General features: G+C 39.8%; 1 protein-coding gene across 3 annotated transcripts in view; it reads left to right on the forward strand.

The window, feature by feature from the left end:
- The first annotated feature begins 2,116 nt into the window (after positions 1–2,116).
- Positions 2,117–25,151, forward strand: part of cdin1 (CDAN1 interacting nuclease 1) — an 81,305-nt gene continuing 58,270 nt past the window's right edge. For all 3 annotated transcript variants that reach the window (XM_042742989.1, XM_042742987.1, XM_042742988.1), the window contains exons 1-2: positions 2,117–2,270; positions 4,419–4,536. In XM_042742989.1, the coding sequence (XP_042598923.1) occupies positions 2,231–2,270; positions 4,419–4,536 (158 nt within the window). In that variant the 5' untranslated portion in view covers positions 2,117–2,230. The remainder of the gene's footprint in view (positions 2,271–4,418; positions 4,537–25,151) is intronic.

Consider the following 25,151-nt stretch of genomic DNA (forward strand, 5'->3'; position numbering starts at 1 on the left):
AGGAGTTACAGTCTCGTACGGTGAATACTGTGTGTAACAGTGAAGCAGGAGTTACAGTCTCGTGCTGTGAATACTGTGTGTGACAATGAAGCAGGAGTTACAGTCTCGTGCGGTGAATACTGTGTGTAACAGTGAAGCAGGAGTTACAGTCTCGTACGGTGAATACTGTGTGTAACAGTGAAGCAGGAGTTACAGTCTCGTACAGCGAATACTGTGTGTAACAATGAAGCAGGAGTTACAGTCTCGTGCTGTGAATACTGTGTGTAACAATGAAGCAGGAGTTACAGTCTCGTGCTGTGAATACTGTGTGTAACAATGAAGCAGGAGTTACAGTCTCGTGCTGTGAATACTGTGTGTGACAGTGAAGCAGGAGTTACAGTCTCGTGCGGTGAATACTGTGTGTGACAGTGAAGCAGGAGTTACAGTCTCGTACGGTGAATACTGTGTGTGACAGTGAAGCAGGAGTTACAGTCTCGTACGGTGAATACTGTGTGTGACAGTGAAGCAGGAGTTACAGTCTCGTGCGGTGAATACTGTGTGTGACAGTGAAGCAGGAGTTACAGTCTCGTGCGGTGAATACTGTGTGTGACAGTGAAGCAGGAGTTACAGTCTCGTGCGGTGAATACTGTGTGTGACAGTGAAGCAGGAGTTACAGTCTCGTCCGGTGAATACTGTGTGTAACAGTGAAGCAGGAGTTACAGTCTCGTACGGTGAATACTGTGTGTGACAGTGAAGCAGGGGTTACAGTCTCGTGCTGTGAATACTGTGTGTAACAGTGAAGCAGGAGTTACAGTCTCGTGCTGTGAATACTGTGTGTGACAGTGAAGCAGGAGTTACAGTCTCGTGCGGTGAATACTGTGTGTGACAGTGAAGCAGGAGTTACAGTCTCGTGCGGTGAATACTGTGTGTGACAGTGAAGCAGGAGTTACAGTCTCGTACGGTGAATACTGTGTGTGACAGTGAAGCAGGAGTTACAGTCTCGTACGGTGAATACTGTGTGTAACAGTGAAGCAGGAGTTACAGTCTCGTACAGTGAATACTGTGTGTGACAGTGAAGCAGGAGTTACAGTCTCGTACGGTGAATACTGTGTGTGACAGTGAAGCAGGAGTTACAGTCTCGTACGGTGAATACTGTGTGTGACAGTGAAGCAGGAGTTACAGTCTCGTACGGTGAATACTGTGTGTGACAGTGAAGCAGGAGTTACAGTCTCGTACGGTGAATACTGTGTGTGACAGTGAAGCAGGAGTTACAGTCTCGTACGGTGAATACTGTGTGTGACAGTGAAGCAGGAGTTACAGTCTCGTACGGTGAATACTGTGTGTGACAGTGAAGCAGGAGTTACAGTCTCGTGCGGTGAATACTCTGTGTGTAACAGTGAAGCAGGAGTTACAGTCTCGTACGGTGAATACTGTGTATAACAGTGAAGCAGGAGTTACAGTCTCGTGCGGTGAATACTGTGTGTAATAGTGAAGCAGCATGCTGTCAGAATGCAACAGCTGAAACTTACAGCACATAAAGAGTCCGTGTCGACTCATGCACGCTCCGTGTGTCTCCAGACAGCTCTGAAAGACCTGAAGGAAAAAGAAGCTAGAGGAAATGTATTAACACAGTAAGAGGTTTAACAGTGGAATGAAATGACTATTAGTGCTGATTTATGGTAAAGCAGCACTAAAAATAAAGACAAAAACACACTTACTGTTAAACTGTGAGAACATATGTCAGTATTTATAACTAAATTACACTTCAGTTTTTTTTTCTTTAAATGTTAAAATCTTGTCCAGAAGTATTGTTGTGGCGTAATGTTTATGCTCATAATGCAAATTTAGATCCAACATTGCCCTCAGCTTATAAATGTAATGATTATTTTTATACAGATGAGCAAGACGAGTAAAGAAACAAAATCCTGCACTTGTAATTTGACTGAAACTGAATCTGAAAGAGTTAATTACCGTTACGTATGACTTCTTCATATAATGTGTAATGTTTAATGAATCTCTCATGAATTATTTCACAACAAGAGTCGCGTGAAAATTCTCCGATCAGCTTCAGCTTTACTCAATGACAATAATCGCTCCGGCCAATCAGGAGCGCCTTTACTCTTATGTGACGTTTGAACTGGTTCGCGGGAGTTGATCAGGAAGTGACGCTGTAGCGTGCGTGAGCGGCGGAGTCTGAAGAGTTTACAGTCTTGTTCGGACTTATAGTGTTTTTAATCATTTTTGGGTGTTTATGATGGATTCGGTGTCGAGCAGCAGTGCGACTGTCGCAGGTAACGTTACAGTACAGCTGCAGTGTGTGTGTGTGTGTGTGTTTATGAGCTGCAGTGTGTGTGTGTGTGTGTGTGTGTGTGTGTGTGTGTTTGTGTGTGTGTGTGTGTGTGTGTGTTTATGAGCTGTGTGTGTGTGTGTGTGTGTGTGTGTGTGTGTGTGTGTGTGTGTGTTTATGAGCTGTGTGTGTGTGTGTGTGTGTGTGTGAGTGTGTGTGAGTGTGTGTGTGTGTGTGTTTGTGAGGTGTGTTTGTGTGTGTGTGAGTGAGTGAGTGTGTGTGTGTGTGTGTGTGTGTGTGTGTGTGTGTGTGTGTGTGTGTTTATGAGCTGTGTTTGTGTGTGGTTGTGTGTGTGTGTGTGTGTGTGTCCTGTGTGTGTGAGTGTGTGTGTGAGTGGTGTGTGTGTGTGTGTGTGTGTGTGTGTTTATGAGCTGAGTGAGTGAGTGAGTGAGTGAGTGAGTGTGTGTGTGTGTGTGTGTGTGTGTGTGTGTGAGCTGTCATGTTGTGTCTGTGTGTGCTGTTTCTGTGGTTGTGTCGTCAGTGAGTGTGTGTGTGTGTGTGTGTGTGTGTGTGTCTGTGTGTGTGAGCTGTCAGTGTGTCTGTGTGTGTGTGTGTGTGAGTGAGTGAGTGTTTGTGTGTGTGTGTGTGTGTGTGTGTGTGTGTGTGTGTGAGTGAATGAGTGAGTGAGTGTGTGTGTCTGTCTGTGGGTGTGTGTTGGCGTCTGTGTGCGTGTCTGTGTGTGTGAGTGTGCTGTTTTGTGAGTGAGCGTGGTGTGAGCGTGTGTGTGTGTGTGAGGTGTGTGTGTGTGTGTGTGAGCTTTGTGTGTGTGTGTGTGTTTGAGCTGTGTGTGTGTGTGTGTGTGTGTGAGTGTGAGCTGTCAGTGTGTGTGTGTGTGAGCTGTCTGTGTGTGTCTGTGTGTGTGTGTGTGTGTGTGTGTGTGTGTGTGTGTGTGTGTGTGTGTGTGTGTGTGTGTGTGTGTGTGTGTGTGTGTGTGTGTGTGAGCTGTGTTTGTGTGTGTGTGTGTGTTTGTGTGTGTGTGTGTGTGTGTGAGCTGTGTGTGTGGTGTGTGTGTGTGTGTGTGTGTGTGTGTGTGTGTGTGTGTGTGTGTGGTGTGTGTGTGTGTGTGTCTGTGTGTGTGTGTGTGTGGTGTGTGTGTGTCTCAACTGTGTGTGTGTGTGTGTGTGTGTGTGTGTGTGTGTGTGTGTGTGTGTGTGTGAGCTGTCTGTGTGTGTGTGTGTGTGTGTGTGTGTGTGTGTGTGTGTGTGTGTGTGTGTGTGTGTGTGTGTGTGTGTCTGTGTGTGTGAGCTGTCAGTGTGTGGTGTGTGTGTGAGTTGACAGCTCTCTTCATGTTTATTATTATACAGATATTATAAACATTATATTTTCTCCTCTCGTGTATTCAAGCGTCTGCTAAGTATTTAATATATTTAAAAATAAATCACACACTCGATGTTTTGTTATGCAGCAAATGTGTTGGTCTCTCACTTTCTCTGAATAGAATTAAAAGTCGCCATGGTAACCAGCACTGCTAATTACTAATCAAATAATATCAGAGAATACAATAAAGTGTGCCTTTAAACACCTCATTCAGAGGTTATGAATCTGATTATCAATTTCTTTGTTTTCTAATTTATTCAGAAATATAGAAATGATTTGAATCCGATATTGTGGAGCTGACACAAGTCTGAGATCGCTGTCAGTAAATAAAAGAATCAGTCAGTCATCAGTAGCACAGGTATATTTGTAGCAATAGACAACAATACATTGTATGGGTCACAATTATACATTTCTCTTTTATGACAAAAATCATTAGGATATTAAGTAAAGATCATGTTCCATGAAGATATTTAGTACATTTTCTACCGTAAAAATATCAAAACTTAATTTTTGATTAGTAATATGCATTGCTAAGATCTTCATTTGAACAACTTTAAAGATGATTTTCTCAATATTTAGATTTTTTTGCTCCCTCAGATTCCAGATTTTCAAATAGTTGTATCTCAGACAAATATTGTCCTCCGAACAAACCACACATCAATGGAGAGATTATTTATTCAGATCTCAGATGATGTATACATCTCAATTTTAAAAAAACGGACCCTTAAGACTGGTTTTGTGGTGCGGGGTCTCACGTGTGTTTTGTTTCTTCCAGATAAGTCGGTGAAGCGGATGCAGATCTGCAGGGCTGAGTACCGAGTGATCGGGCGATTCGTGGAGCAGCTGCGGCCCACAAGGCAGTGCATGAAGACCCTGCAGACCCAGTTCCCACAGTGAGCTCCCTCACACGCATCACCTCAGAACAACACTTACATGCTCGCCCGCTGTGATTTTTCTGAGGGTCAGAAGTGATTTAAAATGCAATTTAAAGAAGAAAAAAATCCAGATTTGCTTTGATTATTGTAGGGCTGCCAAATTTGTTCCGAATTTTGTGATTATATCAATATGGCTGTCAATGATAATAATAATAATAATGATGATAATAATATCATTATTATTATTACAAAATAAAAATATTAAAATGACTAAATAAAAACAAAATAAGAAATATTATTGTTTGATTAAGGCTGTACAGTTTGGTCAAAATGTTGTGATTAAATCAACACATAAATAAATAATAATAATAATAATTAAAGTTTTATAATTGTTATTATTGCAACTTAAAAATATTAAAATGACTAAATAAAAATAAAATGAATATTTAAGAAAAATAGTATAATACTGTAATCTAATAATAATAATAATAATTTTATTAACATTAATATTTAATATTAATATTTCAGTAATTTAATTTTATTAATACATTATAAAATCACCGCACTGATATTTATTGCACATGTGTTTAATTAAAGCAGAGCCTTTGGACAAAGCCACATAACGATTTTGGTTTTGTTTCAATTAATCGTGCAGCCCTGCTTCTTACTGTGATGTTTTATTAGACCGAACCCTGACACCTTTGAGCTCAAGTCTGATCTTTATTAATCTGATCTAATAATCAGCCGTCAGATCGCTCTCTCGTATGGTGAATATGTTGATTGTGTGTGTGTGTGTGGGACAGTGAGAGCGTGTCTTTATTGAATGTAACACATGTAATCCCGTCAGACCCCCGAGACGCCGCCGTTCTTCAGAGGTCACTTAGAGAGTCATGTGAAGCAGGAGCTTCCTGTTTTCATCGTGCTGTAATCACAGACAGAGTACGTCCCGCAGGAATACACTCTTATTGGCGTCAGCACTTTAGAGGATGTAGTGTGTATTAGTCTCGTGCCCCAGATGTGCTGCTTTATATGCCACTGTCCTCCAGGAATATCCTGATATATGGCCTCGTCCGTTCACACTCGCGCCGTGTTTTGTCTTGCAGGCAGGTTCAGCGCTTGCGTTTGTTTTTCCGACGGCCAGAAGTACAACCCAAACCCAAGCCGAGAGCGCTGCTGGTGTTATTTGAGCGATATATCGTTTCAGCATCGTTCACGAGATGTGCGATGTTCAGTACACTGATCGTTATATTTATACTAGGGCTGTCTAAACTTAATTAATTAGTTATGAAAAAATTATGCGGTTAAAATATTTCAACGCAGTTAAGACACTGGCCCCGCCCCCAGACCTGTACATCATCTTCCCTGAAATGATTAAATGATTCAATCTTACCTTCACAGCAGAAGTGTTGTGTGTCCGAGCAGCACAGCGGTGTGTAGTTTCTGAATGAATCCAGTGAATGAAGATAGAAACACCCTCGCGTTAGCCTTGCCTGTGATTTTGTCATTAGATGCAAAGGTGATATAATACAAACAACAGTGTTATAAATCTACTCTAATGGGAATTTTTGGAAAGTGTCCAGAAATGTTCCACCCCTTTGTAACCCTACCTGCAAAATCATCCTTAACATTTATTTTTTTCCCCAAATAGAGCTATTCAAGTCATCTGGTGATTTTTCTATATATATATTTGTTCATAATGCAATGTACTGTATATTGCAGAAAAACAAAATATCATAACGTGAGGTTTTATTCCTCAATATTGTGCAGCCCTAGTCTTCACACAATGATAGCGGCGCTCTGGAGGCTTGGTGATTGGGCTGGCAGGAGTCTGGGCTCTTAAGACACAACATATCGACTGGGCCATCCATCATCTGTTAGCATGCGCTCAGGCCTGCCAATACTCCCCCCGTTCCAGAGGCAGAGCCGGCCTCCGTACATACTGACGTCTTCTGTCCTTCCTCATCCGTTCTGTCAGAGCGGCCCTGAGCTCATCCCATCTGCATGCTCCGTCATCTCCTGAACGCTGCACACACACCCGTGTTTAACCTCAGCCTGTCCTCACACACACACACACACACACACACACACACACACACACACACTCACACTCTCACACACTCACACACACACACACACACACACACACTCACAAACACACACTCTAACACACACACACACACACACACACACACACACACACACTCACTCAAAAAACCACACTCTAACAGTGTGAAAACACACACACACACACACACACACACACTCACACACACTCACACACACACACATGCGCTGGAGCTCTTTAAGGCAGGATGGATTCTGATTGGTTGTCAGTGTTTTTAAAGTGATTCCAGGTTATTATAGTTAACTACAAAAAAAAAATAAAAACTTAAAAAAAAACTTAAAATTAAAAAAAAATAAATAACTGAAATAAAATATAATAAACTTTTTATAGAGTAATACTTTTTAGGGCGGGGCGATATATTGCATGCGATTGTCACGCGCATTTTGTCAGTAAAGCCGGTTCCCTGATTAGCGCTAAATCTCCATCACCTGCTTTCAAATTTGACCATCAAACCTGAGACTTCGATTGAATCAAATATTCATTCATGTAATCAGCGACACCCATTTCAGCAGATTTGTAATGAGAAACTTTTCTAAATCTGTTGCAAAGTCATGTAAGGACTTCCTGTGGTTTACTGCCAAAATAAAAGCTTGATGTTTGTTTAAAAGAATTTAAAATGTAAGAACTGGTATTGTAGTATTTGTGGTTTTACCATTAAATAAAAAATATTGTGGTTTTTATTATATACCTTTTTTTTATTATTAAAAATGATTCCAGTACTTATAATATTGCAAGAATATTAATAAATATTTTATGGTGGTAATAAATTTGTCAAAAGCAATAGAAATGTAGCTTAGCAGCACTCTAAAATCTGCTCATTACACCATAGCAATACCCTGACAACCACCCATAACATCTTAAAGGTGCAGTCTGTAATAATGACAGCTAGAGGTTGAAATGGGTACCACAGTCCTAATTCAAAACACTGAACTAGCGCCCGCTCCTCATCAGACGCGACGCTCATGTGACTGACAATGGAAAGTGACCAGCCTTACACTGAAAGTGGATGTGATGATTGATCCACGTTTCTGTGTATAAATCAACACTCCTCTGATCCGGTTCATTTGCTGGCCTACATGGCGGCAATATGCTGAGTTTTCCACCAACTGGCAACCCAGAGTGTCGAAATCCTATTGGGTAAACTGGCAGTGGGCGGAGTCACACGGACCAAAACAAAAACAGACATTCCGACACGGAATGCTCGTTTCAAAGCAGCATAACTGCTGTAGTGTCGTTGTGTTTCTCAGAGAAACTGAGATTAGCATGTTTCTCGAATATCTGCAAATATTATGGTATTTTAAAGGAGTCACATGATGCGATTTCATATGATTTTCATAGGCTTCATAGGTTTTCCTTTGTCTTTGGAGTGTTGCAAGCTGTTTGTGCATATATAAGATCTGTACATTTTCTAAAGACTAAAGTCTTAAACTCAAAGAGATATTCTTTATAAAAGTTAAGACTCGTCCACGCCTTCCTGAAATCCCTCGTTAAACACCCCCCCCCCACAAATCTACATCACTGTGTGACACCGCCCAAATGTTTACGCAAAGAAAGTAGGTGTGACTTTTATTCTCGATGTAGTATTGTTGTCATGGAGACGCTGTGTTTCTCCAAATATGGAAAGGGGCGTAACATTTCTGTCACACGCTTGATGTATTTGGCCAATCACAACGCACTGGATAGCTGGCCAATCAGAGCACACCTCGCTTTTCAGAACGATGAGCTTTGTAAAAATCACTTCTGTAAAAAACAGCGCAGAGAGGAGCAACAATAATGTATGGTGTGTGGAAAATAATAATACGGTGCATCATCATATGACTTATTTAATGCTTTAGTACAGTGAAAAAATTACAAAGAATTAAAGCATCTTTTACCATCAGCCAGAACACCCCAGAAACCAAAGCAATGTGCTAACAGCACATCAGAAATTTAGCAACCTGATGGTAGCACCTGTTAATCATTCAGATTAATAATGTTCTCCTTAATAACTGATAAACAAAAATAGTACTATTAGCCCCCCCCCCCCCCCGCCCCCCCCCCCCCCCCCTTTTGGGTATTCAACAAGTGAATATATTTCTCTTTACAAATGTAATAGTCAGTTAATTGTGATCAGCTGACATCTGTGCAGTCATTTATATGAATGAATCCTCGTATGCATCGAAGCAGCGTATGCTCCTGTCTGGCGTCTGCCGGACGCTCCCGTAACACAGATGTTGTGAGTCATCTGTCAGCCAGGCCTCTCGCGGCCCGCGCTCTGGCTGTTCTGGAGGGAGTGTGCTGTCACTCTCCTCGTCTCACAATAGAGACGCATGCAGATCCCTGTTGGGCGGCTGGCGAGGGTGACATCGGCCGGGCCTGTCCTCGGACTCCTCAGCATTAGAATTGGAAATGAAGCGCTCTTAATAGTGCAGTCCGGATCGTATGAGGTGCTGTCACTCCTCCCCTGAGAGGGGCCGCGGCCGGGCCCCGTACAACCCCATGAATGAATTTGGGTGTAATGATCGGCCCTCTTTAAAATGCCGTTCCACCCAGTTTGCATATGTCTCCGGAGCCGGAATGAGGAGGAGTACTGGAGATGTTGGGAGCGGGACTCGGGCAGATGCTCCCCGTTTGGGCGTATTTGAATCTGCACACGCCAGGGCCCTTAATGCGTCTGAAAGGGGCCCTAATGTGTTCGTTTTTCATCAGCGCTGAGGCGGGCTGCAATATGGTGCCAGTGGCTCGCTTGGGGAATCTGAATTTTGAATAAGGATGCACTCAGGCTTTTGAAATCCTGAAGAAGTGTCAGAATAATGGATGTCGAGCAAATGTCAAGCGTTTGTTAATTCCTCTGTTATCGGGGGTTTGTCTAGCGCGATCCGTGCGGAGGCCGCTGTGCCATTGATATGCTGATTGCTTGGCTGCAGACGGTGTGTTTGTGATGGCACACTCGCAGAAGCGCTCCTCATTGATTATTTATCGCTCATCTGCCCGTTATCCTCACATTACATGCCTGTTAATCCAGCGGCCGAGTGGGACTGACGTTAACCAGCCTCCTTCCACCAGGCCTGCCGGGTCTGACTGCTTTAGCATCGCTTGTGTGTGGTTTATCTGCTGATTCATGAACTCAGAAGCAGACTGTGCTATGGGAACGAGTACCTGAGGACTCAGAAGTGACAGCAATTAACAACTGTGTGATTAGTTCAGGTGACTACATTGGAACGGCCCTTTGATTTCCATGATGTGCAAACAGCTGATGAAAAAAAAAAAACTATCATCGAATACACAGATATTTACACAGGTCTTCATGATAACCTCTCAAAACAGAATATTGGTTTAAAGCAAAAAAAGTTGTCTTATTAAGTCTTTTTAAGTTGTCTTAAAAAAAAAAAAAATAATAATATATATATATATATATATATTTATTTTATTTTATTTTATTTTTTTTTTTAATTGTATACGTTTCATTGTTTCAGTTTAACATACTTTTAGATTACCAAAATTTAATGTAACAAAAAAAAAAAAAAAATTGAGAGGGAAAAATGGATTTCATAAGGCCCTAAAATGTTAATTTTCGTTATACTTTTTAAAAAATATTTATTTAAATTGTCTGTGCTCCGATCAGGATTTTTGAGGCTGTTGATCTTTTTATCATGTAGAATTATTAATAGTGATGATCAGATCAAGATTTTAAGATATTTATTCAGGGCCTGAATTTTATTTTTGAAAATTAATTATTCTCTTAGGGGACTCTTGTGAGAGGTTTATTTATTTTTTTATTATTTGAGGGGTGGAGGGGACCGTTTTTTTTTTTTTTTTTTTTTTCAAAAATATATATTTATCTCACCTAAATGTTTGATCATGCACTGTATTTTTGTGTTTACAGTCATGTGATTGTTGCACAATAGCTTCCACAGCGCGAGCCTGATTGTGTGAGCTGTATGTGAGGTTCACACACACTCTGTCTGCAGTGTGTATGTAGTCCATGTGTGGTACAGAACCAGCGTTCACACAGGAGTCTGCTCCTGATTCACAAACACATTTATCCATTATTTTGATTTTAATCCAAACATTGTTACTCAAAATGCTTTTTCAACATTGTGATTCTTTCTTTTTGCACAGTACAGTAATGCAGTCTTTCATCAATTATTAATGCTTTTTACTTTTGCATTCACTTTTAGATTTATATATTAAGTTTCTAAAACATTTTAACTACTTTTCTTAGTTATCACAAACATTCTAAATTAAAACTTACCACTGACAGAAACAGTCAGCTCTACTGCCTTTTCTTTTGCATTTAAATCTTTATTACAAGCAATCCTGCAGTTCATAAAGAACTTTAAGAACTTTAAAATTATTACACAGTAGATTTCAATTATATGCATTTATTGTGTAATTACTACATTTTTGTGTCAATGCATGATCATATTTATTGCAAACAATGCGCTGTTACTTTAATTCAGTGCATGCAGCGCAGCAAAAATAGACTCGGTTGGGAAACGATCTCTGCACTGCTGCAGACGCACCGCTCCTAAACACTGCGAGACCGCAACCGTGCAAAAGCATAAAATCAAGTTGTAATTCTAACTGAAAGCAACATTGTTTTTTCATGTGTGATAATGAAAAGCTGCTTGCTTGCGTTAAAGCAATCGATTGCATAACATGTTATATAAATAAATGTGGTGTGACTTGAGTGCCGATTGCAGAGCTAGTGCAGAAATCCACATCGCTATGATCAGATGCTTCCTTAACTGCTGGTTTCCAATGCTGTCATTTTTGTTGTGCATTTATTTCGTTATTGAGAGTAATAATAATCCTCTCTCATCAGCATTGGTATGTTTGCTAACAGGAAACCGCTGCTTATGTATATAAAACTTATTTTTAAAACTTAAGTGAATAACAAAAAAAAAAAACATTGTGAGTATATTACACATGACCGCTTTTATTTGTTTGTAGTGTTGGAAAACTTTCAAACACACGTAACTGCAGGGCTGCTAAAATAAATCGATGCATTGCGAATCAAGAAATGATTCTAAGATTTTATATTTGCCGTATTTGCACTTTCTGCGCGAGAGCACCCTGTGGCCTTCGAATGGAGATTTACTACTGATCACAGAACCGTGCTTCACTGAAAGATACACATGACAGTCACAGCTTCTGTCTAATCATGATTTCAATTTCATTTCGATTCATCGTGCAGCCCTAATTACAAGTGTTTACAGTGGACTGTTTACATTAATCTCACATCATAGAGCATAAAAGGAGAGGTGCAAGTACGTTTAACCACTTACATGGCTCAACTGAATACACAAGCACTCTTCTTTGTGAGCATTTTAGTGTGCGGTTAAAAACTAGCCTAGAGCGCCATCTGCTGTTAAAAACTAAGCTCAGCATCAATTCCAGTGAGAATCGCGATGCATTCGGAAAATCTCAGAATCGGTCCACAAATGGAAATGCATCAATTTATTATCCCAGCCCAGTTGGTTTACATGTAGGGAGTATCAGGAAGGCGGAATTACAGTTTTGTGCTACAGTGCCACTCTGGTAAACCATGTTATTGCAGGCCCTTACCTTCGGTCATATGAGATCAAAGAACTATTAAAAAAAAAATATATATTTCAGTGTAGAGCAACAAAAACACAGTGTTAAAACATTTCATTATTTTAACTTGAGATGCTCATGTTCCAAATCACAGAGGAAAAAAATTAGAAGTGATGCAACGGATGCTCAGATGGTCAAAATGTCCAAGACGCTGCTCCCCATGACTGTGCTGCGTTCAGACGCTGGTCCAGTAACGTCAGATCTGGAGTGCAGTGCTCTCCTCTCCTCTCTCAGTGTGAACAGAAGTGGATCTGTCAGCTCAGGCCTGTGGCTTCTCTCTGTAATCACAGAGCTGCCAGCGTTTATATCGTCAGAGCAGAGGAAAACAGCCCTGTGGAAGAGGAGGCTGTGAGCGAGAATGCATTTTCAGGGTGTCAAGGCTGATGTGTTGAAAGCATCCTTGATTTGCGAGAACCGGAATGAAATTCTAAAATCATGTGCACTGTTTCTGTAGCATGGTAATAATGTCCCTTCAGAGTTTCCCACAGGAAAGGGGTTGGTCTCTCTCTCTCTACTTCTGAAAGTTAAGTGCCTCAATCTGATGCACACAGAGTTCGATATGAAGAGTTCAGACCCATTTTCAGTGTCCAGAACTAAATAAATTAAAAAACCTCTGCACTGACATTGCATTGCTTTGTAGCTGAACTTTAAAGTGAACTCAAGCCTCTTTTATTTTTCGATGTAGTGTTTCAGTCTACATTACGTTTACACTGATGCTTTAGGAAGCCAGACCATTAGAATATAGTACTAATATTAAGAAGAGCTATTATTATTGTTATTATTATTTCCCTGCAAGACATTACTATTGTTACCGATGCACTTCAAAATAAATGCAAATGAAAAATGAATATTCACAATGACTATTTTAATTTACAGTAGGAAAATTAAAGTACCTTTATTTTAATTTCTTCATATAAAATGTGTGAAATAAGTTTTTCAAAAAGCACAGCACAGAATGCCACCTCTGCCAAAAAAAAAAAAAAAAAACGGGCGTCCCAAATTCGAATCCTGCCTCAAGGACCTTTCCCAATCCCACCCCCATCTATCTTCCACTTCACTTCCTGTCAGCTGTGATCTGTCCTATCATAATAAAGGTGAAAATGCCAAAAAAACGAGCAGTGCTGCCAATGTACTATGAGTGAGATGCGTACGGGATGCTTGCAAGATGCGTGGGAGAGGCGTGTTAGATGCGTGCAAGATGCATACGGGATGTGTGCGAGATGCGTGCGAGGCCTGAGGTTGTGTGTTAGCATACTGCGATCAGTTGCAGTGCTGGAATGAAACAAATGGGCCAGAATGGCACAAGTGTCAGTAGCATTGCTCCAGGCAGGAAGCTGCTGGTCAGCGTAATCTGCTTCCTTGCTAAAGCGCCGATGCCCAGTGCATGATGGGTAAGGGAGGCTTTGCTGACAGTTTTCAGGAGAACTGCAGTAATGACTCTTGGAGGCTAGACCAAAATAACTTTAACACGTCCTGTCACAGAAAGCTCTACGAGTGCCACCTTTCACGGCCGATCATAATTAGCGCTGGGATTGTGTTATACGTGTCTGTGTTTGAGGTGACTATTGAGAAACCACTCCGACAGCTGGAGAACATCTCGTGTTCATTTAAAAAATGACTCCTTGTGATTGTCCTGTGTGCAGATTCTCTTATACAGTATTCATAAACTCTGTATGGTTTATTGGCTTGTAGTAAATGCATTAGGGATCATTCACATTGGCTACAAATGTGAAAAAAGTATTTGCAGAAATAATTAACATTAACTTTTATTTATAGATTCATATAACAAGTATTGTTTGTTGTTAGTTCATGATCCCTAATGTATTAATGTTAGTTGTAAGTTGTAAGTGTTTAATCAAGTTACAGTAAATTCAGTTGACCAATAGTGTGTAGGCATTTTACATAATCGACCAATCACGGCATGCATGAAGCAGGATCCGTTAGAGAACGGTTTTAAACTGATGTCACATTGATTTATTCATTTGATAAGAATTTTAGTTCAAGCTACAAATAAAACCAGAAAGTAATCAAGCATAGACATCCTCCATGCAAATATTATTAAAATATAAACCACTTTTGGGTTTAATTTGTGTTGTGCAATGACTGATCAGACTGACACACTCACTTCAGCTCAGATATACTCTGATGACCATAACATGACACGATGGTGCTTCACGCTGTTTGTTATGGCTCCACATTCAAATATTTATTTTAGCTGTGTGTAATTTTAGCTTTATCACATCACACAAGACCTTCAGACCGTTTGAACGCTCCCTGCTTCCAGCAGAAAGAGGTTTGATTCTGAATGTAATGAGACGTGTGCGGCTCCAGTTTCTGTCTGCGCTGTTGTGCACAACATCATAGCTGACTGTCGAAGGAGGCGAGGCAGATGTTCCTTTGCACTTATCTGCATGTGTAATTAGAGCAATTTGCATATGTAGAGCATGAGGCACAAACACAGGCGTTTTTGCTTTAGTGATAAATGTTGACTTGGGGGGAAATCTTCATAAGATGGGATTATCAGACGTTATACACTCGGACCGCCGCTGCAGATTTGTTCACGCATGCTTCTGTCTCCAGATGTTTACTGAAGTCGTGTCATGAAGTTCACTCACATTTGTTTGCGCATTAAACTACATTCACTCCTGCTAACCCTGGCAGACAGTCAGGAGCAGTTCTGACATTAAATGCTTTTCTCAAAGGCCTTAAAATCATTAGGAGTAAAATGAGCTCATCTGACGGATGTGACGGGATCTTCACGTATGGATCTGTGGCAAACGCTCATTATTATCAGAACATATGACGGTGCCGGCGCTCCATTAGCCAGGTGGCATTCATTAGGTTAATTGCTGCCATTTCTTATTATTAATAGTTTGTGAAAGTGGCACCCTTGGAAATGGTTCGGTACATGATTAAAGACATTAACCAACTGAAAACTGAAAAGGTGTTATGCTTATATTTTCTTTTCTTTTTTTTCGTTGTGTGTGTTTTAAGTGGAGGTTTGATCCTGATTTGTTCATTCCTCCTCTTTCATTCTGAACGTCTGCTGAGTTGTGGAGTGAATCCGGATGACTGTGTGGAGTCTGTTCTCGTATTAATGCATCATGCGCGGCTGTCAGGAGGGTAATTATGGCCAGAGCGGCTGATTCCCAAAGCGCTCTTGTGTTTCCAGACCTTCTGTTTTATCATGTTGGGAATGACGCGCTGGAGGCCATCAGCATTACGCTCTTTATGACCTTCTAATGATGCTCTTTATTTGAACGCTGCTGAAACGTTTCCCTCGATTTTCCCCCAATTGTGGATTGTGTAACATTTTTTGCATTTCTGTGAATTCCTCTCGATTTGATTCATGAACGATTTTTGCAGATTTAGATTTGATTAGATTTGATTCAATTAAAATAGATTCATGATTTGAGTCTATATTTTAGGTGCATTTTATAGGACTACAAAAATGCTTCTGCTATTATGTCTTAGGTAAGAAAAAGAGAAAGACAGACTACTTTAGATTGTTTCTTGCATCAAGCAACTTGAAATGAAATGCATTAAATTTACATTCATGTGTTTGGCACATACTTTTATCCAAAGCAACTTACCTTGCATTCAGTGTATTCATGTACATTTTAATAATTTCTTTCTTAAATATTATATAACATTATATAAAAAACATTATATAGAGAGAGCTGAAAGTATTCCATTTTTCTTTTAAACATTTAATTTCCAGGAGTTTTTCCATGAGGAATTGTAATCTTTGGTGCATTGAGAAAGCGAGTGAATCCTCTGTCCTGTCGAAATGATACAGTCTAGATTCAGATTTTCACGCTTCAGGTTCTACTGGAGTTTTTCCCTGTACTTGCATGAAAACATTGCATTGTGGGATACTGCTGTGTACTGTTCACCGGTTGATGCAAAGCTTATTTAGCATTTATCTTACAGTTGAGATCAAAAGTTTACCATCCCCCATCAGAATCTGCAAAATGTTAATTATTTTTACCAAAATAAGAGGGATCAATACACAATGCATGTTATTGTTTATTTAGTACGGACCTGAATAAGATATTTCAAATAGATGATGTTTACATATTAGGGATGTAATGATTCACTTTAGTGATGTTTCGATTCGTTTAACGATTCGATTTTCTCACATTTTCCCACAATTTATAATACAAGATATTATACAGTTAATGAGGTGTCATTTTATTAGGCTCTCGCTGCACGTTTCTTTGTGAAGTTGAGATATAACAAAACTAAATAGAAATTTTAAAACAAACCCCAAATCAAATAAATAAGTTACACAAATAAAATAAATCTCTAAATATCGACAAACTAAGGCTTTGTCTGTGCTCTTTTCATTTAAAACCAGAGGCAACCACTGCATTTTAATCACCATCCAAACAAACATGCATCATTAATATTTTTTTAATCTGAATTAGACTGCATCATTTCGAAATTTGAAGCAAAAACAGTGTTCTGAATTTAGTTTTGTAAAACTATACTACATAAAACATCTAAACGAAGCAGCAGACAAGCTGAATGAGACGCAGATCTCGGCGTCTCTGCCAGCAGGTTTGTGGCGCTCATACACAGCAGTGCGTATACAGTGTTTTCTTGGTTACCGCTGTAAACAAAGCAGAACTGCGCTTATGAACGGCAGTGATACAGCGTTTCCTTGGTTGTACAACTTAAACAGCAGAACTCTGCGCTTCATTGAACAAGGCTAGCTGATACAGCGTTCCTTGGTTACCGCTGTAAACAAAGCAGAACTGCGCTTATGAACGCAGTTGATACCGCACAAGTGTCAGTAGCAATTGCCCAGGCAGGAGCTGCTGGTCAGCGTTAATCTGCTTTCTCTCCTTGCTAAAGCGCACGATTGCCCCAAGTGTCATGATGGCGTCAAGGGCTGGCTTGTGGCTTACAGTTTTCAGGAGAACTGCAGGAATGACTCTTGGAGGCTAGACCAAAAATAACTTAACACGTCCTGTCACAGAAAGCTCTACGCGAGTGCCAGCTTTTCACGGCCGATCATAATTAAGCGCTGGGATTGTGCAGTGTTATACGTGTCTGTGTTTGAGGTGAATACAGAGACACCACTCCGACAGCTGGAGAACATCTCGTGTTCATTTAAAAATGACTCATTGTGATTGTCCTGTGCGTAGATTCTCTTATACAGTATTCATAAACTCTGTATGGTTTATTGGCTTGTAGTTAATGCATTAGGGATCATTCACATTGGCTACAAATGTGAAAAAAAGTTGGGGTTTTGCAGAAATAATTAACATTAACTTTTATTTATAGCTTCAAATAACAAGTATTGTTTGTTTTTAGTTAGTTCATGATACCTAATGTATTAATGTTAGCAAGTAGTAAGTGTTTTAATGAAGTTACAGTTAAATTCAGTGTGACCATAGTGGTGGCAAGGCATAAGTTACATAATCGACCAATCACAGCATGCATGAAGCAGGATCCGTTAGAGAACGTCTTTTAAACTGATGTCAAACATTGATTTATTCATTTGATAAGAATTTTTAGTTCAAGCTACAAATAAAACCAAAAGTAATCAAGCATAGACATCCTCCATGCAAATATTATTAAAATATAAACCACTTTTTTGGGTTTTAATTTGTGCTGTGCAATGACTGCAGACTCGACTGAACCCACGCACAACTTCAGCTCAGATATACTCTGATGACCACTAACATGACACGATGGTGCTTCACGCTGTTTGTTGTGGCTCCACATTCAAATATTTATTTTAGCTGTGTGTAATTTTAGCTTTATCACATCACACAAGACCTTCAGACCGTTTGAACGCTCCCTGCTTCCAGCAGAAAGAGGTTTGTTTCTTCTGAATGTAATGAGATACGTGGTGCGGCTCCAGTTTCTGTCTGCGCTGTTGGTGCACAACACTCAGCATAGCTGACTGTCGAAGGAGGCGAGGCAGATGTTCCTTTGCACTTATCTGCACATGTTAATTAGACCAATTTGCATATGGAGAGCATGAGGCACAAACACAGGCGTTTTTGTGATAAATGTTGCTTGGGGGGAATCTTCATAAGATGGGGATTATCAGGACGTTATACACTCGGACCTGTCCGCTGCAGAGTTTGTTCACTAGCAATGCTTCTGTCTCCAGATGTTTTACTGAAGTCGTGTCATGAAGTTCAACTCACAGTTGTTTGCGCAATTAAACTACATTCACTCCTGCTAACCCTGGCAGACAGTCAGGAGCAATTTCTGACATAAATGCTTTTCTCAAAGGCCTTAAAATCATTAGGAGTAAAATGAGCTCATCTGACGGATGTGACGTGGGATCTTCACGTATGGATCGGTGGCAAAACGCTCATTATTTATCAAGAATATGACGTGCCGGTGGCGGCGCTCCATTAGCCAGGTGGCATTCATTAGGTTTAATTGCTGCCATTTCTTATTATTAATAGTTTGTGAAAGTGGCACCCTTGGAAATGGTTCGGTCCATGATTAAAGACATTAACCAACTGAAAGCTGAAAAGGTGTTATGCTTATATTTTCTTTTCTTTTTTTTCGTTGTGTGTGTTTTAAGTGGAGGTTTGATCCTGATTTGTTCATTCCTCCTCTTTCATTCTGAACGTCTGCTGAGTTTGTGGATTGAATCCGGATGACTGTGTGGAGTCGTTCTCTCGTATTAATGCATCATACGCGGCTTGTCAGGAGAGGTAATTATGGCAGAGCGGCTTGATTCCCCAAAGCGCTCTTGTGTTTCCAGACCTTCTGTTTTATCATGTTGGGAATGACGCGCTGGAGGCCATCAGCATTACGCTCTTTATGACCTTCTAATGATGCTCTTTATTTGAACGCTGCTGAAACGTTTCCCCCTCGATTTTCCCTCAATTGTGGATTGTTGTAACATTTTTTTTTTGCATTTCTGTGAATTCCTCTCGATTTGATTCATGAACGATTTTTGCAGATTTAGATTTGATTAGATTTGATTCAATTAAAATAGATTAATAATTTGAGTCTATATTTTAGGCGTATTTTATAGGACTACAAAAATGCTTCTGCTATTATGTCTTAGGTAAGAAAAAGAGAAAGACAAACAGACTACTTTAGATTGTTTCTTGCATCAAGCAACTTGAAATGAAATGCATTAAATTTACATTCATGTGTTTGGCACATACTTTTATCCAAAGCAACTTACCTTGCATTCAGTGTATTCATGTACATTTTAATAATTTCTTTCTTAAATATTATGTAATATTATATAAAAAAAAACATGATATAGAGAGTGCTGAAAGTATTCCATTTTTCTTTTAAACATTTAATTTCCAGGAGTTTTTCCATGAGGAATTGTAATCTTTGGTGCATTGAGAAAGCGAGTGAATCCTCTGTCCTGTCGAAATGATACAGTCCTAATTCCGATTTTCACGCTTCAGGTTCTACTGGAGTTTTTCCCTGTACTTGGCATGAAAACATTGCATTGTGGGATACTGCTGTGTACTGTTCACCGGTTGATGCAAAGCTTATTTAGCATTTATCTTACAGTTGAGATCAAAAGTTTACATCCCCCATCAGAATCTGCTAAATGTTAATTATTTTACCAAAATAAGAGGGATCATACAAAATGCATGTTATTGTTTATTTAGTACGGACCTGAATAAGATATTTCACATAGAAGATGTTTACATATTAGGGATGTAATGATTCACTTAACTCACGATTCGATTTACGATTTTGATTTCACGATTCGATTTTCTCACATTTTCCCACAATTTATAATACAAGATATTATACAGTTAATGAGGTGTCATTTTATTAGGCTCTCGCTGCACGTTTCTTTGTGAAGTTGAGATATAACAAAACTAAATAGAAATTTTAAAACAAACCCCAAATCAAATAAATAAGTTACACAAATAAAATAAATTTCTAATTAATCTATAAATTTAGGCTTTGTATGTGTTTTTTTGTTTTATTTTCATTTAAAACCAGTGGATTTTAATGAATTTTAATAAAAATATGAAGAAAGATTGAGGAATTATTATTTTTTTATTCTGAATTAGACTGCATCATTTCGAAATTTGAAGCAAAAACAGTGTTCTGAATTTAGTTTTGTAAAACTATACTACATAAAACATCTAAACGAAGCAGCAGACAAGCTGAATGAGACGCAGATTCACTCTCTGCCAGCAGGTGGCGCTCATGAACAGCAGTGATACAGTGTTTGCTTGGTTACCGCTGTAAACAAAGCAGAACTGCGCTTATGAACGGCAGTGATACAGCGTTTCCCCTTGGTTAACCGCTGTAAACAAAGCAGAACTGCGCTTATGAACGGCCAGTGATACAGCGTTTCCTTGGTTACCACCGCTGTAAACAAAGCAGAACTGCGCTTATGAACGGCAGTGATACAGCGTTTCCTTGGTTACCGCTGCAAACAAAGCAGAACTGCGCTTATGAACGGCAGTGATACAGCGTTTCCCTTGGTTTACCCGTGCTGTAAAACAAAGCAGAACTGCGCTTATGAACGGCAGTGATACAGTGATTCAGCGGTTCCTTGGTTACCGCTGTGTAAACAAATCAGAACTGCGCTTATGAACGGCAGTGATACAGCGTTTCCTTGGTTACCGCTGTAAACAAAGCAGAACTGCGCTTATGAACGGCAGTGATACAGCGTTTCCTTGGTTACCGCTGTAAACAAAGCAGAACTGCGCTTATGAACGGCAGTGATACAGCGTTTCCTTGGTTACCCGCTGTAAACAAAGCAGAACTGCGCTTATGAACGGCAGTGATACAGCGTTTCCTTGGTTACCGCTGTAAACAAAGCAGAACTGCGCTTATGAACGGCAGTGATACAGCGTTTCCTTGGTTACCGCTGTAAACAAAGCAGAACTGCGCTTATGAACGGCAGTGATACAGCGTTTTTCCTTGGTTACCGCTGTAAACAAAGCAGAACTGCGCTTATGAACGGAAGTGATACAGCGTTTCCCTTGGTTACCGCTGTAAACAAAGCAGAACTGCGCTTATGAACGGCAGTGATACAGCGTTTCCTTGGTTACCGCTGTAAACAAAGCAGAACTGCGCTTATGAACGGCAATGATACAGCGTTTCCTTGGTTACCGCTGTAAACAAAGCAGAACTGCGCTTATGAACGGCAGTGATACAGCGTTTCCTTGGTTTACCGCTGTGCAAACAAAGCAGAACTGCGCTTATGAACGGCAGTGATACAGCGTTTCCTTGGTTACCGCTGTAAACAAAGCAGAACTGCGCTTATGAACGGCAATGATACAGCGTTTCCTTGGTTACCGCTGTAAACAAAGCAGAACTGCGCTTATGAACGGCAGTGATACAGCGTTTCCTTGGTTACCGCTGTAAACAAAGCAGAACTGCGCTTATAAACACTACTTTAATATGCATTGTTCAGAGGCAAAATGTCAGTTCCCCTCAGAGATACATTCATATAAACGACTTCAGTTGTATCTCGATTAGAACGCATGTAGCGTTGGTTGTCATGTGTTTGCTGAAGGAGTGTTGATCACGATTCAGATGCAGAGCCTCTCAAAGCTCGTTTTCATCTGATGATGCATTTACTTTTGGGAAAGCCTTTCAGAGCTTAAACGGTGAGTCTAAACAAGCCCATAATTCAAAGTTCGGCCCATTGTTTGACACGGATCTGTTTTCACAGATATTAAGGGCAGTTTACCTCCTTTTAACTCAACAGGCTAAAGATTTAGCAATTAGGCCCTAATCACGATCATTATATGGAGTAATCCATCTGAAGCCTAACAGATGTGTGAGTGCGCTGGTCAAGGTCCGGTGTTGATGTGTTCACCTAATGGCTGTTATTTGGCCGCTGCGCCGGTCGCTCGTGACTGGAATGTTCTCAGATCTTCATGCTGGCTTTGTTCACTGCCAAAACTCACTCAACACTTTGGGATTTTGATTCCTCTCCCTTGAGTTTTAATTAGGGATGTCAATTTTCGATTATTTCCATGATCGATCATCGTTTAAATTAACGATCAATTAATTGTTAACCTTAAAGGGTTAGTTCACCCAAATATGAAAATTCTGTCATTAATTACTCACCCTCATGTCATTTCAAACCCGTAAGACCGTCGTTCATCTTTGGAACACAAATTAAGATATTTTTGATGGAATCTGGAGCTGTCTGACCCTGTATGGACAGCAACGCAACTGAAATGTTCCCAAGTCCAGAAACGTAGCAGGGAGAACTGTGAATTAATCCATGTGACATCAGTGGTTCATCCGCAATTATATGAAGCTACGAGAATACTTTTTGTGCACAAAAAACAAAAAGACTTTATTCAACAATTTGTCTCCTCCGCATCACCCTGGTGCCATTTTTGAGAAGTTTTCCTTTCTCTTTGGAGCTTTACAAGCTGTTCGTGAATAGATAAAATCTCTAAAGTTGCAAAGACTAAAGTCTCAAACCCAAAGAGATATTCTTTATAAAAGTTAAGAGTAAACCACGCCCTCTTAAAACACCTCATTCTAACATGCCCCCACATCTCTACGTCACTGTGTGGGAAGATTTGCATAACACCGCCCAAATGTTCACGCAAAGAAAGAAGGCATAACTTTGATTCTCTCTGTAGTATTGTTGTTGCCGCTGCTTCCATGTTGTGGAGACGCTGTTTCACATCTATTCATGTATGTATACATAAGTTTATTAAAGGGGTGATATGACCTTGCTAAAAAAAACGTTGCGTATTGCGCAGCGTAAACATAAAACCATGGCAAATTCTTTAAATATGATAATGTACTTACAGGCTGTGAGTCAGAAGCGCCAGACTGTCCTTGCAAAGTTTGAACTGCCCCACTTTATAGAAACACCTTCTTTCTTTGCGTGAACATTTGGGTGGTGTTATGCAAATCTTCATTCCGAAACGAGGGAAATTACTGTCTTTTATGAATGGGTTTCTGAATCACTGACTCACTTGATTCATTCAAAAGTGTGGATTCATTAAGTAACAGAGCACCGCTGTGTTGCTTGGCTTTGATTGGAACTATTTTCGTCAGCAAAGTTGAGCAAATACAGTCAATATTGTTTCTATAATATAAGTCACTTCATTTGAACTTCTTGTTTATTGAACCACTATTGTATAAAATCAGTGTCAGATTGCAATCGTGTTGATATTGGGGTTAAATACCTTGGTTGTGCAATGTTTTGTACCTAAAGCATATATAATTTTTTTTTTTTTTTTTACCACAGTATGCATCTATATGCATCATTTGTTTTTATTTCTGCACGAGCCTCTCTCTCTCTCTCTCTCTCTCTCTCTCTCTCTCTCTCTCTCTCTCTCTCTCTCTCTCTCTCTCTCTCGCTCAAGCCTCATCTGGCACATCATAAATACATCATCAGTTGCTGTAAGTGTGACGTCAAAACGGATGTTCATGCAGAAAACCGGCTAATTCTGGTCCCTGGCCGCTCAATTGGTGCATCTCTAGTTTTTTCTGTCCAATCAGCAACGAGAGCGGCTCAGACGCTGAATAAATGAGCAGCTGAGGGTTTGGAGTGTGGGATATTCCCGTCGGATCTGTTTTCCAGGTGCACGCCCTCCGCAGGTGCTTGACATTGAGCTCCGCTGAAGATGAATGTAGCTTATGGCCATCCGTGGAATTGAGGGGCCCTCGGGAGCCGCAGCTTCCTGCCATGAAAGACTCCTCTCTCAGAGGCCATCGGCTGCAGGGGGAACGTTCCTGATATCCCACAAACTCCAGCCAGCATCATCATCATCATCCCAAACAGCCCAGCTGCTGACGGGACTCAGTGTCAGTGCCAGCAGACCGCCGTATGATTCATATGCACCCACAGACATGGATTTATACATACAAATAAACAGATGCTTTTATGATTCTGAAAAAGTAAAGTTAGGACGGAAAATTAGAAATGGGTTAAACACGTGGTGCTCTTTATTGTCCATTAAAACTGCATATTCACTGACTGAATATATCTGTTATTTTCTAATATTTCTTAGAGAAAACAAACTGATTATAATATTTGAAAAACTAGCTGCCGAATTAGAGTCATGTGATGAAATCAACATACAGAAGAAAAAGAACATAATTCAGGAAATAATGCCATGTAAAACAGGAAATGATGATGATGACGAATCAGATGTCAGTATATTAGTGACACTGATCTTGTGACTCAGTTTTGTTTCAGTCATCAGGGATATTTCCTTTCCTTCAGGACTCAGAAGAGACTTCTGATGATTCTGATCAGCATTAAATTATGCTGAGTTTCATTAAACTCTCGTTTTGTGGCTTTAGTGTCTTGATTGTTATATGATCGAGGAGAGAGGTGTGGAATATAGCCGGTCGCAGGTTAAAAATTCAGGGAAATGTATGATTTTAAGGCCTGGAAAGTCACCAAAATGAATGAAAATTTAAAAGGTGACAGACTTCATCTTAAACTATTTCAAACAGCATTTTTAAGAATAATTTTTGTGATTTGACACACACACACACACACATGTGTGTATATATATATATTTGTGTGTGTAAATTTTTTTTCACACTTATACTATTCTATTTTCTTTATTAAGAGCCTGTAATATTTATACTCCAGTATCCTTGTTTACTGTTTTTCTCTCTCTCTTGTATTTTATTGTCTGTCGTGCAGCTCTTTAGTTGGCCCTGCTCCACGCCTAAACGTGCTCTAGAAATAACTGAATTAAACTGAACTATTACAAATGTACTACACATCAAATATAGGGTTTTGTAGTTGTGTGTGTGTGTGTGTTTTTTTTTAAATAAGTCTCTTATGCTCATCAAGGCTGCATTTATTTGATCAAAAAAATAATTGTGGAATATTTTTACAATTTAAAATTGGTTTTCCATTTTAATTTACTTTAAAACATCATTTATTTCTGTGACATAAAGCTGAATTTTCATCAGCCATTACTCCATTCTCCAGTGTCTCAATCAATCCTTCAGAAAT

Source organism: Cyprinus carpio, chromosome B17 (genome assembly GCF_018340385.1).
Source record: "Cyprinus carpio isolate SPL01 chromosome B17, ASM1834038v1, whole genome shotgun sequence".
NCBI classification, from domain to species: Eukaryota; Metazoa; Chordata; class Actinopteri; order Cypriniformes; family Cyprinidae; genus Cyprinus; species Cyprinus carpio.